This window comes from Aulostomus chinensis, chromosome 6 (genome assembly GCF_037954235.1).
Source record: "Aulostomus chinensis isolate RoL2024-O1b breed Wild chromosome 6, RoL_Achi_v1.0, whole genome shotgun sequence".
NCBI classification, from domain to species: domain Eukaryota; kingdom Metazoa; phylum Chordata; class Actinopteri; order Syngnathiformes; family Aulostomidae; genus Aulostomus; species Aulostomus chinensis.
In genome coordinates, this window is record NC_141325.1 from 26,434,663 (window position 1) to 26,450,656 (window position 15,994).

At 44.0% G+C, this 15,994-nt stretch overlaps 4 protein-coding genes across 5 annotated transcripts; 3 read left to right on the top strand and 1 right to left on the bottom strand.

Annotated features, from left to right (window-relative positions):
• Window positions 1–338: 338 nt before the first annotated feature.
• Window positions 339–4,983, top strand: polr3d (polymerase (RNA) III (DNA directed) polypeptide D). The gene is made up of 9 exons (XM_086205467.1): window positions 339–495; window positions 1,654–1,816; window positions 1,898–1,941; window positions 2,030–2,184; window positions 2,262–2,386; window positions 2,484–2,643; window positions 4,013–4,260; window positions 4,337–4,489; window positions 4,568–4,983. Exons 2-9 carry the CDS (start codon window positions 1,655–1,657, stop codon window positions 4,682–4,684), a joined length of 1,164 nt encoding a protein of 387 aa, XP_086061593.1. The 5' UTR covers window positions 339–495; window position 1,654; the 3' UTR covers window positions 4,685–4,983.
• Window positions 4,984–6,393: 1,410 nt separating this feature from the next.
• prkab1b (protein kinase, AMP-activated, beta 1 non-catalytic subunit, b) lies at window positions 6,394–11,067 on the top strand. Its single transcript, XM_086207210.1, has 8 exons — window positions 6,394–6,685; window positions 6,893–7,022; window positions 8,504–8,673; window positions 8,746–8,839; window positions 8,926–9,040; window positions 9,876–10,009; window positions 10,096–10,164; window positions 10,391–11,067. Exons 2-8 carry the CDS (start codon window positions 6,894–6,896, stop codon window positions 10,466–10,468), a joined length of 789 nt encoding a protein of 262 aa, XP_086063336.1. The 5' UTR covers window positions 6,394–6,685; window position 6,893; the 3' UTR covers window positions 10,469–11,067.
• LOC147260586 (phospholipase A2-like) lies at window positions 10,885–14,295 on the bottom strand. Of its 2 annotated transcripts, none has more exons than XM_086207214.1 (7): window positions 13,697–14,295; window positions 12,884–13,014; window positions 12,696–12,754; window positions 12,210–12,303; window positions 11,942–12,098; window positions 11,737–11,864; window positions 10,885–11,237 (listed from the first exon to the last, which is right to left on the bottom strand). In XM_086207214.1, exons 4-7 carry the CDS (start codon window positions 12,247–12,249, stop codon window positions 11,110–11,112), a joined length of 453 nt encoding a protein of 150 aa, XP_086063340.1. In that variant the 5' UTR covers window positions 12,250–12,303; window positions 12,696–12,754; window positions 12,884–13,014; window positions 13,697–14,295; the 3' UTR covers window positions 10,885–11,109. The 2 variants fall into 2 exon arrangements, with proteins under 2 accessions (XP_086063340.1, XP_086063341.1); XM_086207215.1 differs by having other exon boundaries at window positions 10,885–11,234; window positions 13,697–14,290.
• pla2g1b (phospholipase A2, group IB (pancreas)) lies at window positions 13,659–15,945 on the top strand. Its single transcript, XM_086207216.1, is given in 4 exon segments — window positions 13,659–13,739; window positions 13,816–13,957; window positions 14,228–14,361; window positions 15,827–15,945. Coding segments are annotated over 4 exon segments (453 nt in total). The 5' UTR covers window positions 13,659–13,681.
• Window positions 15,946–15,994: the final 49 nt, after the last annotated feature.

A 15,994-nucleotide genomic window follows, 5' to 3' on the forward strand; every position in this document is an offset into this window, starting at 1 on the left:
AAGACAAAAGAAACGACGCATATTTTCTGTTCGTGACCAATTCGAGACCCGGATTCAGGTGTTGGTATAAAAATATATATTTGAGGAGGGTTGCACCATGTTGCCAAATGCAGGAACTACTGTCTCACATTGACCCACTTCAACCTTTCAAAGAAACTATTAATTACATGCTTCGTATTTTAGCCACATGTGAGGCTGTTAATCCGGACAGAGTGACGTATTTACTCGCCCATAGTCCAGATTATTATGGCACTCTGACGTGAGGACGTTGCTTTTATTGAAACGACTCGGTGAACGAGTCTGTGTGCGATTTTTCTTGCGTAGCTTTGACGCGCATGAACTGCGGCTGATGACAAACCGGAAGTGTCATGGCGGCCGGCAGCCGGCGTGTGTCATCATGCAGCGTCACAAACGGCGTTACCCCTGAACACTTGTGATGTTTCTCCTGACAAACTTGCAGTTTTTCTCACCGTTGGAAATCTCCACCATCTGAAGGTGAGCATAAACTCGGAACACGCGTGCGCCACTGGTGATGTCACAGGTCGGTGTCCGCGTGTTTTAGTGGATCAGGGTAGTGCTTTGGCCACGTGTGAATTAAATATTGACACGAAACGAGTCAGTATCAGGAGCCACGGCGGCGATCGCGGCAGCGGTTGGTGGAGATCACCTGACTCGTGCTGGTGACACGGTTGACGCTTGACCTGAGCTCAATAGTTCAGGATTGGGAAGAACAAAAGTGCCTCTCTGTTTGGAAAAAAAAAGAAGGGTAAAAACAAAGGTTATTATTTGCTCAAAAACCTACAAAATGGGTTTTGATAAGAAAAATAAGATAACCTTTACCAACCAGTAATCTTTGATGGAATTACTGAGGCCTGAAGGTAAAGAACCATTGAAGGGTTAAAACTCTGAGATGTCTGTTAGTCCAGTTGAACAATGTTGGATTTTTTATTTTCTTATTTTCTGTAGGTTAATATTCGATATGCCAGTATCTTTACACTTGACAGGTCAAATATAAATACTGGCCATCAGAACAATACGACATATATTTTTTGAAAGTGACAAATGTCTGCCGATGCCAATCGTGCTGTTACTCTCAGGCATCACTTTGATAAATACTGGAGGAATAAAACATTCCGGAGATACCGACTAAGTTTAAATGCACACATATTCCTTTATTGATTGGAATATGACAATATTCCGATTGTGTAGGAGTCTGTTAAACATCTGACAGCCTGATTAAAGGTGCTGTAAGTGGTAAAAATCACATTTTAATGTAGTTCAGTTAAGCGTTAAATAGCTTGACATTCTGACAGCCAATACTGAGAGAGTTCTTGTGAGTAATGTGGTTCCTCCGCTCTGCTGCAGACAGACATTTTCTGGTATCCTGTTCCCACCTTCAGTCAATCAGTAGAGAGGAGAAATGCATTTTCTGTCTACTGCAGAGAGGCAGGACTATAGGACTCAGCACTCTGTGTCATGTGCTTGATCCTGTGAACGAATAATTCCTGATTTTGTGTTTATGGCAGAATTGTTATGGTGTGGAAAACATGGGATCGTCTCCATCTATGAGTCACTTTGTGATTCCTACCAATAATTCAAAGATATTCAGTCAGGCGCTGGTAGACTTACCGCTATGTTGGTACCTGTGTCTAGGATGGCTGATCCAAACTCAGGTGACCCCAGCGGTCATCGCACGCCAGCTCCCGGGGGGAGCGGTCGGGGTCTGCTGATGGGCCGCCGGACGCCTGCTGCCCTCTCTGCTGGCCGTCTGGCTTCCATGCGCTCCAGAGACCTCACCCTGGGGGGGGTGAAGAAGGTAATCTACTGTGTCTTAGTGTCACAACAAGTGCTGAAAAGTATTTGTAATAATACAGGTGTCTTTTTTCTTTATCTTTAGAAAACATTCACCCCCAACATTATCGGTCGTAAAGCTAAAGAAGAGTAAGTTTACGAAGGACGGGGAAAGAAAAAAAGGTGCTGAAAACAATTTTCCTGAACGTTGACTGTTGATTTTGTCCGTTTATGATAGAACAAAAATGGAAGATGGGCAGCAGAGGGAGAGGAGGGACGTGGGTCGAGGCAGAGGTCCAAGAACCCGGGGCAGGGGCCGGGGTCTGCCCGAGGTCATCCAGTCCCACTCTATTTTTGAACAGGGACCCGCAGAGATGACGATGAAGAAGAGAGGTAGGAGATTAGCCGGATGGTCACTTTCTCTGTGCCGTTGGCTCCTGCAGTCCAGTCATTTCCTGAATTAATCCCAGGTGGCTATGAAAGCGAGAGAGACGCCCCGAGCATGGGACCCTCGCCCATCATCAACATCAAGAAAGAGAAGAGAGAGACCGAGGAAGAGACCAAAGAGATTCTGCGCAAGCTGGAGAGAGACAACGTGAGTCATGCTCACTTAGCTATTTTTACGTTTTTGCCTCTTCTTCGTATTCTAACTTTCCATTCTGATTGATTTTTTTTTTTTTTGTTTCCCCCAGTTCATAGATGATCCCTTCCTGAGGGGTGAGCAGAAGAGCTGCCCAGTCCAGCTTCCTCTCGCTGTGTCAGGATGGGGGTTCAAGGAGGAATTCAGTGCTCCTCCCATCAAAATTGAGAAGGTGGAGGAGGACAGCGAACCCATGGAGCCTGCGGTCGAAGGTAACCGGCGCGTGTGTTACCGTGTGCTCCACGTGTTGTTGTTTTGACAGCATTATAAAGGTTCTAAATATGAAAATCATGGCCACTAGATGTCAGGCTAGAGCAGCAGCATGTTGGTGACTCGTGCCCCGCCCCTTTTGTCCTCAGCGAGCCCTGGACAAGGAGGCCAGGAACATTAGCTCATGTTGACTGTGATACATGATGAGGTCATGAACATAGCCACAATAGTCATTGTTTACCATATTATTGGGAAATCTATCAATTTTTTCACCAAATTATAAAAATGTTATCAGTTAAATTCCTCTAAAAAATGTTGGCGCTTTTCTTTTTCTTTTTTTTGTCAGAAATGAACCACAGGCCAAGTGCTAGTGAGGTTGAGAGTCTGACTAGTGTGAAGGCCTTGCTTACGCACAGGAAAGCCGATGTTGTGTTTCCTCACAGCGTCCATGTCTCGGCCGAAAAGGGTAGCACTTGAACGCACCGTAGCGGCTCATGCCGCAACATTTAGTGTAAATGTCAAAGTTGCTGCAACTGCAGTATTTCAAACACGTGTATTGGTAACTAGAGCTCATCGTATTTAAGACTTCTGGGGACGGTAATAAGGATTCAAAATATTCCAATACCAGCAAATATAAATATATGCTTGTTTTTTTTAATAAATATATATATTTTAATGATCCCTGCGATGTGGTCACCCAACATGTTTTGACAAACAAGTATAATAGAGGCAGGCTACGTTACAATCTTAAAATGAAATTAGCATCCAAGACGCTTGACATCACTGTAATGTAACATCATGTTCTATTTAAATCTATTGAAAAATAACCTTTATTGTCCAGAGTGACTTCCATGTGCTAAGACAGTAAAACATGCAGCCATCTTGCCTCCCTTCACCAAAAAAAGAAGGACAAAATGATGCATTCGGAGATTAAAGACATTAGCGACATGCTTGACAGCAGTGCTCATGCAGAATGTTTATCTTAAGTGTTATTTGATTATAATAAGGCAAATATACGTAAAGATGGCTTGAATGTGATTTAACCATGAACGGCGGGTTTCTCTGGAGATGCCGCCATTTTTGTTTGACGTCAGAGGACCGGTCGCTGTGAAGGGAGCAGGGATGCTGATTTGAATGGTGCTGCGGTTTTACTGTTTCAAGTAGGAGGTCAGAAATTTCTGTTTTGTCTGGAATGCAGCATCAGCGGTTTTAATACGTGCAGAACAGAGTCAGAACGGTGGTTCCACCTGGTAGGCAAATGTTAACCGTTCCTTTCTAGCCTGTGAGAATTTACAAACCCAACATGTAACCTAACGCAGCCATCAAGGGAGACATCCAGCTCAAAGACTAACGAGCCTTTGTCCGCCTCAGTGAAACAGGAGCCGGATGAAATTGAAATAAAGAAGTCGGAGGGTACTTTCAGACGACCTCCGCTCCCCGAGCCTGAAGTTCTACCCGACCTGCTGCACAGGTGGAGTCTGAGCAAAGGGGAGGAGCTCTTCTTCATGCAGCTGCCTGACTCGCTACCTGGCCAGCCGCCCACCAAAGAGCACAAGGTGGTGAAAACAGAGGTGCAGTCAGAGGACGGCCAGTCAGTGCTTCTGAAAACAGAGTCTCAGGTGAATACGGTCGATGTCTCTGTGTCTAATAAATGATCAGATAAACGCGTGCCAACAGTATTTGAAACTTTAACAGGAAGAGGAAGCTGAAGACAATAGCTGTAACCTGAAGGACCTGCGGGAGGGTCTTGTAGGAAAGATGCTGGTGCGGAAGTCTGGCCGGGTCCAGCTCATTCTGGGACAGGTCACACTCGATGTGTCTCTGGGGACGTCGTGCTCATTCCTTCAGGTAGAATATTCATCTTGTGGCTGGTACCATCAGAATTTCTCAGCTCACCCTCACTGGCCGCGTGTTGTTTCATTTCAGGAACTGGTCTCTATCGGCACAGACGGACGGACGGGTGATTTAACTGTGCTGGGGAATATCAAACACAAAATGGTTTGCTCCCCAGACTTTGAGTCTCTGCTGGAGAGCAGCGCGTGATGCCTGTCGGACAGCGGACACCGGAGCCCCCCTCATGTCTGAGGAGTTAACTCAGTTGTGGTGGGCGAGCGCTCACTGAAACCTGAAATCTGTAGATTTCTCCTCTGGCTGGTATGAATGCTGTACTCTAAAACTCGTTCAAGTTTAAATCTGGACAGTATTTCATCTTGTAGGATTATATATTCAATCTGAGATGAGACAGTGTGCCAAATTTGAGTTTCTTTTTATTTCCTCTATATCTAAAATGATTTTTGAAGACTGTACATGCTTGTAAATGTGTGAATAAACCAAGTTTTGTTACCCCAGTGTGTTATTTTCTCCCTCCGGCCCAAAAAAAAGTGTTTGTCTTCCTCCCACTATTGAGCGTTTCAGCTTCGCTGTGTAGAATCGTGAATTTGCAGTTTGACAAAACAAGACTTAATATGACATGATGAAAACGTAAACTTTCTTTTTTACGTCAACAATCGGGATCTGTGACATCACAAACACTCTGGTTGTTGATCCTGGTTCAGTTTTCAGCAGAAACAAGTCGAACGTGGAAAATTGAAGCCTTTCAGGTCACAAACTGGACTTAGAGGAGGAAGAGACTTGTGTCTGGTGCAGTTAAACGTAAAAATAAAAAAAAATGTTTGTATACTCATGTAATCTGGAATTTTTCGTATCGTATCGTAGCCTGGTGGTTTCACACCTTGGTTATGACTTTGCAAAGCTGTGTCACGATTTGGAGTATTTCCACTGTTGTTCATTTCAGCACTGAATATTTTTGAGAATACAGTTACAGGACATGAGTGGACTAAGCGTCATGGATGAGACTCTCTCCCCCGTGGGAGATTGGTAGGTCAGTGACTCAGTGTTTTCTACCTTTCCGGTACTCAAAGCACTTCACGCACACCGATGGTGGATGCTGCCGTGCAGGGTTCCATCCTTGTCGGCAGCAGTTACAGGTTCAGTATCTTGTTCAAGGACACTCTAGTCTCACTACTAGTCGGCCACTTTCCTCCAGGATTGTGCTGCTACAAATGTTGCTGCTGGATTCCAGTTTGCTTGGATATCAAAAGTGAATCTGCTGCACGCGAACTTTCTTTAGCAGTAACATTGTTGGAGTTTCTCCATGAAAGACTGTTTTAGTTCTTTAAGACTGACTTGTGCCTGTCCTCAGCCCGCATGAAGACGGTGACCTTCGTCCACACTGACAAGCTGATGAGCGTGTTTTTATTGTGAGTGTCCACAGTAACAGGTTTGACGTGTGAAATGCATGAAACTGGATAGCTGTGAGAGCACAGATGGAGGTGTGTACGCAGAAGTACCTGTCCACCGAGTCTAAAACCACACAGAACAATCAAAATACATGAAACTTCAGAGCATAAAGACTTCATATTAAATATAAGTGAATCCACATTAAATCTGACATGGATGTTATGAACATTTTGTATAGTTCCCACATGAACAGGCATCATATGAATACATATATAAATTTGTGTTTGTATCTCCCAGAGACGTAATTTAATAGGCAGTTCATACAGGGACATATTGTACCTGTATGCGTGCACATTTACTGCATTTGATAGAAAAGTAGAAATCAAGTATTGACGCTGTTGGTGGGAACTGTGGAGGTCAATCAGTCTGTGTTGATGAAAACAAGAGATTTACGTCAAAATCTCCCGTTTCCGTTACACTGGCCTCGCTGGCAACGAGCGGGTTAAACTTTTAACTCCGTGAGACGAGTGCCGAAGGCGGAAGAGGTGTGTTTTCTCCACTAGATACACACAGACATACTCAGAAGTTCTCATGAAAAGACGAAGAATTCCGATCAACGCGGATTAAAGGAGGAATCGTGGCTGCAGTCTGAGCGAGAGGGAGGTCAGGCGAGAGCTGCGGCGGCTTCGCCTCACGATAAACTTCTCCAAGACGAAAACAAGAGCGACGCACGTAAACGCTCCGTAGACTCATGATCCAGGAGTGAAGCCCGCAGCGCGTCACGCCTCGCCTGAGAAGATCCAGGTGGGTTTCTTGAAAGTTTGCTGCCGCACGCTGCTGCAGTGGACATTCGACTTTTAGAAGAGTTTTCATGGCGCATAGAATGTTGTTGCAGTTGTGTGTTGAAAGTCAGGGTCCCTCTGAGGCCCCCTGGTGGTCAGACCAGAGAAGACCGATGTCCTACGCCGGTTTGATGAAGAACTTGAGTGTTTCTGTGTTTGATGCGGTCAGGATGGGGAACAGCAGCAGCGACAGAGCCGGTGGGGGTCACGGCAGCGCGTCAGGGGGGAAAGAGACCCATTCCAACATCCTGATGGACAGCTCTGAAGACGCAGACCTTTTCCAGAGGGAAGACCAGAAGGTGACGCCACACTTCTACAAACACATGTAACAAGTTATAACGCCATAATATACGAGCTGTGGATACGACGAGGTGTCGGTGTAAAGGCTGTGAAGGTTTAGTCCATAAAACTCAACGTCATCACCAGACTTGAATCTTTAATTTTGAAAACTTAGGATTTTGTCTTATTTTGTTTTTTAAAAACGTTTTTGGCCAAAATTGTTGTTGTTTTTTGTTGTTGTTGTTGTTTCAGCGCGAATCAAAATTTGTTGCCTCACGTAATCAAAGACTTGCTCAATGCAAAATGGCTCCTAAAAAGAAAACAGTGAGCCTCATTCATGAAATGTTCACGTAGATCAACTGCCTTTTTTTGCCCTCAATGAAGTCTTACAGACAGAAAGCAAAGCCTGATGACTTTTTGCTCCTGACGTCCATTGTGTTGTGTATCTTATTTGTCAATCACCTAAACTTTCAAAGACTTGAATGTTAAAGGCGATGCACAACAGATGTCAGGAGCTGGTAGTTCCACACTACACCAGCCTTTGCTTCCTGTCCGTCAGACAAAACTGAGGGATAAAAATGTCCTTTTGACTGTAAAAGCAAATGTTTGGCTAGAAAAATTAATGAATGAGGCCTACTGTTTTTACCTGGCAGCCTTCATCGGATTGATGACTCATCAGTGTTGCACTTATCTCTGATGAAGGTAACACACGTTCATTCGTATCAGATGAGAGGTTAGGGCTGCAGGCCTTGTGAATAAGCAGAGTGGTGAAACTGGTGTTAAAACAATCCTAGAGACTGATGACGCTTGCAGGGAAACTAAGCAGCTGCCACAGGAAACGCTTCGCTGCCAACCACGTTTAAGGTGGCCTTTTTTTGTTTTTTTTGGTCTGTTTAGAAAAACCTGGAGGCCAAATTGCTCCGAACTCAGTGGAAGGATTTGGTTTGGGTCAAGGAAGAAGCCATTCGATCGTGGTACAAATTCATTTAACGTAGTGTGAATTTGTATATTTTTTTTACGCTGGGTTTGGTTGAGTTGGCCTCAGTGGGGGCACACGCTCTCTTGAGTGTCCGCGACTTTTCAATTCAAAAACTTAAAATCTTTAAATAGAATTAAAATGATGTTATGATAAAGCAAAGACAGGGTTGGGTGTTTTTTTTGCAATATTTTGACTGGTAGGAAAAAAAAAAAAAAAGATAAAATTGTATATATTCTACAAAAGTGGATGAATGTGAGAGTACTTAAAGATATCTGCAAAACTACAGCCTACATTCAGATATAGAGGAAATAAGCAGATATGGAAAACTTACCCAATTAGAAGATCTCAGCGCAGGGGAAGGTAACCGGGCGTTGAGCGTGTGCACTGTTCGGCTCATACGAAAAGCTGCGTCTCGGTGGGTCGTTCAGCCAGGAAGTGTGGCGTCATTGTGGTGGGGTGAAGGCGGAGACAGAACCTGCTCTCATTCATATGGAAACCATCCATTGATTCCCCTCCGTCCAGGCTCCACAGGAAGAACAGGAATTTCTGGCATGGCAACAGGACCTGGAGTGTGACAGCAAAAGTCCCACCCTGGCCAGGCCCACTGTCTTCAGGTGGTCGGGGGGCGCGAAGGAAGTCTTTGTATCGGGCTCGTTCAACAACTGGGTCACAAAGATCCCCCTCAACAAAAGGTAGGATGCTTCTTCAGATGCTTGGACTGAACATGTGGCTGTAAATGTCACACACTCGCCTCTCACTTCCAGTCAGAACAACTTTGTGGCGATTGTGGACCTGCCGGAGGGGGAGCACCAGTACAAGTTTTGCGTAGACGGCCAGTGGACCTTGGATCCGACAGGGGTGAGGGCAGCACCAGCACACACTCGTGACTCTTCCTTCCTTTAATCCCATCATTCATGGTCATTGTTCTCATGTTCTCCTCCCAGGCTGTGATGACGTGTAAAACTGGAACCGTCAATAACGTTATCCAAGTGAAGAGGACCGACTTTGAAGTTTTTGATGCCCTCAGGATTGACTCGCAGGAGACTGCAGACAACTCAGGTATTGATTTACTTGAATTGTACAAGTCAGAATATTTGCATATCAATCAATATCTTTTAATGTGTCAAAAACACCATTCGTAAGAAAGAATTCTTACAAGCACATCATGTGGGTGCACAATTTATGTCTCTAGCATTTCGGTGTTAGTGCACTTTTTATTGAGGGATGTCAAAGCACAAAGTTTTTCATCTCTTTTCCTGTAACTCAGCAAAATAATGCATAACTTTTTAACATTCTGATATATCTGTTTCTGAATGTTTAGGTGATGTGACATGAATGAATTCAGAAACAAATCCGATTGTGGCTTTGTTTCATTGCTTTTTTCTACCTGTATGAGTGAACAGTCAATAGTTACCTAGATAATGGTCATTTAAGAAAAGAGGCTAGATCTACCTGCTCCACGTCAGTCATTTACTTTCTAATATTTCATGCTGCCCCATTCAACTAAACTGAAGCGATGCACCATATGATATTCACTGTAACTGATCAGCACAAAACTCCATTCTGAAAATCAGCTTTTTAAAAGTTGCTTGTTTGTTGTCTTGTGGAAAGATGTGATAAAGACTACATTTCTATTTTGTACAGATCACCAGCAAGTTGCTGTTACTCCGGCATTATTTTGATTCGTTCATTACAGTGAAATCAGAGCAACGTCCTCAGTTGGAAAAAGTCTGTTATTCAGGTGTAGTTCTAGAACATGGATGTGAGGTTCACCAGCCTCCGTGCCCCTCGCAGTGAATCGCTTTTCACATCAGTGTCAAATATTGCAAATAATCCATGCAAGGATCCAATTATCGGCCGAAGTGAAACTGTTAACATGATTATTCCTCCCCAGACTTGTCCAGTTCCCCTCCCGGCCCCTACCAGCAGGACGCATACATCATCAAGACTGAGGACAAGATCAAACATCCTCCCATCCTACCTCCACACCTGCTGCAGGTGCTGCTCAACAAGGACACGGGCATCTCTGTAAGTGGCCGCGCCACAGGGCGATGACGGGGTGCACCGCTCACCCGAAAGTTTATGTCATGAATTCCGCTTTCCATCCTCTCCAGTGTGACCCAACACTGCTGCCAGAGCCCAACCATGTGATGCTTAATCACCTGTACGCCCTCTCCATCAAGGTAACACACACACACACACACACGCACACACACGGCAGGTTTATCATTGCTGTCAAACTGCTGTATCCATGCTCACACTAAAATCACTCAAGTGTCCTCAAGTATCTGTTTTTATTCCTGTTTTTCCGCTATTATCCAATGTGTTTACTGTAAAAAAAAAAAAAAAAAAGGCATGTTTTTGCTACTCAGTGTAAATGTCAGCTAATCCCTCATCTGTGTATCGCAGGATGGTGTGATGGTCCTCAGTGCAACACACAGATACAAAAAGAAGTATGTGACCACTCTTCTCTACAAACCCATATAATCCACAGCCGTGATCCAGCCTCTGACTCCACATCATCTATTTGTGTGTGTTTGAAGTTGCTTTTGTTGTTGAAAGTCAGCCAAAAAAATGTCTTTCTGATATCAGTTTGGAAGACCTCTGTCATATTTCTGATCGTTTGTCGTTAATGGACGGGCGGGCGGATGCTGTTGATCTCTTCATTCTAATGTTATGCATCCAGATTGGTCACTAAGATAGAAGAGAACTGAGGGAGTAAACATGTGACCCTGGAACCTGCCAAAGCAAATACTAAAATACATTTCAACACTTGACTTACACAGTTCTATGCAGTAGCTTTGCCCTTGGGCATGTTTGTTCTAAGCAATGTAGATGATTCAACTCTCTCTCCTGTCGAGGCCTAACCAAACACAAAGCAGGGACCAGCCGAAGCCTTCTGGATTGAATCGACCTGCAATTGTAAGAAAAGTTGCGAACAGACCTGAGGATTTCTTTTACTCTGAATTAAAACCAGGAGGAAACACTATAAGAGTCTTACTATGCTGTTTTATTTTCTACATGATGCCTGCAGAAAATCAAGGTTTTACAACGAAATTAAAATTTTCAACATGTGGCGAATCAAGGATTATTGTCTTTTCCTTTATGTTTGTGGTGGGTTGTATAACTCAGTTGACACAGTGGACTTTGGGATCCACATTCTTGTAGTCAGGGTTGTACGTGGCCTCAGCGAAGCAGTGAGCCGCGACACGATCACACTCGCACACGGCCGCCTGGCACTTGTTGTTGGTATCTGCTGAGACACAGGGGAGGCATGAAATTAGTCTGAATCTGAATTTTTCATTTCCTCTGAATTGCAGAGTGGAAAAAAAAACATCCACTTTCAAGTAGACCGAAGCTCAAACTGTGGCTGCGTACATGTAGAGTCTATATACATGCAGTCTGGACATGTTTGATTTTCTCTGTTGACAGTAAAAATACTCTCAGCGACACAGTATGAAGTCAACAAGACTCCAGACAGCCTTAAAATAAAAGTTATAATAACTAATAAAATAAGGTTTCGACTGAATTAAAAAAATTTTTGCATTGAAGCACTGCAGCGATAGGCTGTTTTGCACACTCTTAATAAACACACCAGATATATTTGGTGTTTTTGTTACCTTTTAACCAAAGTTAGGATTAAGAATGTAACCGTAACCAGCGTAAACCTGAAATATTTAAAATTTAAGCTGCTGAATTTCACCAACGCCTCAAAATCAACCTTGAACGCATCATATCCGGTGTCGTCCTCTCACCTGAGCAGGTGACTTGATTGTCTGTGCAGTTGAAATCGTAAACCAGAACATAGGGGAAGCTGGCAAGTGACGTGCATCCAGGAGCCTTTCTGCTTCTTTCGTAGCATTTGTCATGGGCATGGCAGCACCTATGATCACAGCGAAGGAAGTTGTATGTTTGAATGTTTCAAACACAATGACTGGAGAATGGTTGGCGCATCCTTACGTATCCACTGCATCCAGGGGGGTTCCTTTCCCCCCAAAGCCGCACCAGCATCCGTAGTCGTTGTAATCCAGAGGTTTAACGCCAGGCTGGGCACACTGGATGGTTTCGGCAAACTGCCACAAGGCCTTGGGCAGTCGTGCGGCACCCACCATACAAGCTGGTGAAGATGCAGTCAAACAATTAAAATTAAAACACCACAATCAACAAATCTCCCTCTCAGAAGCACATTTTTCAAAAATGCATCTCTTCTATTTTTAAAGGTCCTTACCAGTGAGGAGAAGTAGCAGCAGAGGACTCGTCACATTCATGGCTGCAGGCAGAAAAATCTAATTTGGCTCAGCTTGCTCTTATAGGAGAGAAAACTAGAGATAAGAGGGGGGCAAAGGGGGTGGGAGTTAAATAATGACTTTCTCTTTTTCTAGCTGGATTTTCTTCTTGGGATTTTAAACAACTGGCCCTAAGATAATACCCTCAGTTACACCTGCAGGGATTCTCTAAAGCCTGTGAGAGGCACATTTGCTTTGCTTTCACGTGAGTGTGTCATCTGAGGAAGACAAGGAGGGAGACGCGAACAAAGAGACCGACAGTTTGAGCTGTGCACATTTAGGATCTTCAAGTAGTTTACCAAAAAATATGTGAAGTCATTACAGGAATTTTGATGCAACTCAAATGATGTTTGTACTTCCTGTAACCACTAGATGATGCTGTGACGAAAAACTTCTATGTGCATGTATATAAATATATATGTGCATACCTGCACCATACACTTTCTCCCGGGACTCCACCTTGAAGCACAACCAAATGAAGAAGAGTCTGGAAGCATGATGACAAATAAAACACTGAGCCTGTTGCTAGGCGCATCCGGAGAAAAAAACATTATGTGAGTATTCAACCAATCAGAAGTATTGATCATTGCAGGCCCCACCCCCAAAATTCTGGAACCTTTTTTTCCTTCCTGTCCATCAGGGACTCTTCTGGGGATGGATGAGACACCCAGGAACTTTCGTGTCTGGTTCCTGTGATGGAATCGCACAGAGTTCCTCAAAAGGTTCCTAGCTCCTGGGGAAAGTTCCCTGCGGACGAAATGCAGCAATGTCTCAGGGTAAAGGGACTGGGACACAATCAAAATGTATACTTTTCATCATAAATTTCCAGTGAGAATATGATTTATGTTTACATGTTCGCACAATAATAAAAAATGTATATCTGTAGGATTCTAATCGTTATATCTCATTGTGAAGAGTTAGAAGGTGGGGATACAATCCTGTCTGGTCAGTGTTCGCTTCAAACTGCGAATAAGACAAAGAGCTATCGTAATTTCTCATATTCTCATATTCTCTTGATGTTGCTCTCTTCCTCTTTACTGTGTTGTTACATGGTTTTGTATTTCTGTGTGTTCAAAACAACTTTCCCTGCTGAGTAAATAGTTGCACTTGTCCGAGTTCCCACACCTTTCCACTCGGCATCACAAACAATTACTCAACACTGAGGGCGACTAAGATATAATTCAACCCACCGAAACACATCAACATGACACTTTTGAGATAAAGCTTGAGTGCAGGTGTGTTTATGTGCTTGTGTTTGAGAGGAAATACATTCATATATACAAATGCATGCACACATGCATACATTGCATAATGTATGGAGATTGTGTGAAAGCTGGCAGTTGGTCAAAAAGGACCCCCTCCCAAGGCCAGCAGTGTATAAAAGCCTTCAAAATCCCACCCTTCATCAGCTAAGATGGCCCTGACTCACCCCCTGCTCCTCCTGCTCCTCCTGCTCCTCAGCCTCCCGGCCCGTGAGTACCAGCACACGACTCAGCATCTCGATTACCTGAGAAAAAGACTTCCTGTGATTTCCCATGTGTGTCTCAGTGCTTGGAAACCGAGCTGTGTGGCAGTTCAGGTCCATGATCCTCTGCACCGTACCTGACAGCTGGCCCGTGCTGGACTACGCCAACTATGGGTGCTACTGTGGCCTGGGAGGCTCTGGCACACCTGTGGATGAGCTGGACTGGTGCAGGACCCCACGTGTTCATGTCATCTCTGACACTGTAAAGGTTCAAATCATCGGCAACACTACAACCTTTCCCTGCGGTGGGCCTTCATGAGGTTTCAGGTGTATGCCACCGCTTCGGCCGCTCTCAGATGGAGATTCTTGTAGCTCCAAAGAGAGTTCTCACAGGGAGCAAAGGAACTGTCCCGTTGGTTTATGACCTCATGCAACTTTAACGACCAAACTCTCCAGAAAGCTGATTCCCATCAACAACTTCTGTGTGTGCTGTAGATGTTGTCAGGTCCACGACCAGTGCTACAGTGCTGCCCTTCGACATGACGACTGCTGGCCCATCGTGGACAACCCCTACACCGAAATGTACCACTACAGGTGCAACAAGGCCAGCAAGACCGTCACCTGTCGCGGTGAGTTCGGATTCCTCCTGATCAAGGCTGTTCCATTTATTCATGCCTGTAAACATCCTTCCCATGTCACACCGCCGTAGGTATATTTGCCCTATTTAAACTCCTTGTACATGTACAATACTCCCATTATTCTTTCTATTATCTCTTTCGGAACGTCCAAAAGGGATTAATAAATAATCTGTCTGTCTGTCTGGTAAGAAGACAATGTTATGAATTTGGATCAATGTCTGCCAACTGTATTCTGATAAGGTCTATGTCCAAAGTACTTTATGGCACTACTTTTCATGCCATAAAGCACTTTTTTCCCATTAGTATTGCATAAAATTCCATGAAATAAAAGCTACTCTCCTCTCCTCCTGATTACAGGTTTTATACATTAATTAAAAGTTATAGTGTGTAACCTTTGTCTCCCCCTCTGTGGAACTGAGAGTAATCACAAGAACCAGGAATGAGGTTGTAAACCACCAGAGAGACCAGCATTGTGCATGTCATGTCAGGCATGTTCTTTCCCAGCAAATTGGTGCGAGTTCCTGAACCTCTGCTGACCTTGGTTCTGTCTACTGAACCGGTCCCGCTCTCATTTATTTTAAGCTAACCCATTGCGTCTTTGCTGTCCCTGGCAGGGCTGTGGTGGTAAAGAAAACCTCAAAACTGCATGAGAGGAGTACAGCTGAAACTCAATCTTATATCCTTGTAGTTTATAGGGATATTGGATTGACAGAATAAAACATCCAGTCTTTCTCAGGTTTGCAAGTGCTGAATAAGCGTTACTTAGCATAATTAAAGATGTATCTTCCTTATTTTAAATTTGGGAACAAGTATCCTGTAAGGAACACTTCAGAACTCCAATTTTTCCTTCAGTTTTTACTTTGACCTGCAAAATTTAACTTTATAAATGAATGAATACCAGACATGACACATTAGTTAACTGTTAACTAATTGTTTTCTAAGCATTAGTAATAGCTAAGTAGGCATAAACTCACAGTAATTACTATACCCTAATTGTAAGGTGTTACCTTTGATCCCCATTTGGGAATTTTGGTTCAAAATTAGGTTTGTGAATGGGCACAGAATCTGTCTTTTTCTTTTAGTAATGAATATTTGGCCAAAATGTGGGCCACATCAGAGTCAGAGGTGCAACAGTGGCCCGGATCAGGCCCGAATGTGACCGCTTCCTGGCTCAGTGGGAAAGGCCGAGAAGGAGTTATAGAGTTGGTGTTGGGTTTTTGGTACCAGAGATTAAACAGTTACTACTTCTTCTTCTTCTTCTTCTTAAAAACGCAATTTTCTGTGAAATGCAGAGAGTTTTACCTGACAGGAATGAGGTTCATGGGCAATGAGTGAACGTGTTTGACGAGAGCCTGAATGGACGCCCATTTCCACGCGAAGTTGTGCAGTCTTGCTCTAATCGTATGTGTTGATGGATTCCTCTGTTTTCTTCTTTTGTCACCTTTCTTCCATTCAGATGACAACAGCCCCTGTGAGAAGTTCATCTGTGAGTGTGACAGGAAAGCGGCCACGTGCTTCGCTGGGGCAGATTATAAAGACGAGAACGCCCACCTCCCCAGCGGCCGCTGCAAATAAATGAAGAATGCAGGCGCCGGGAGAACCAGTGCTGAAGCGAGTATTAAAA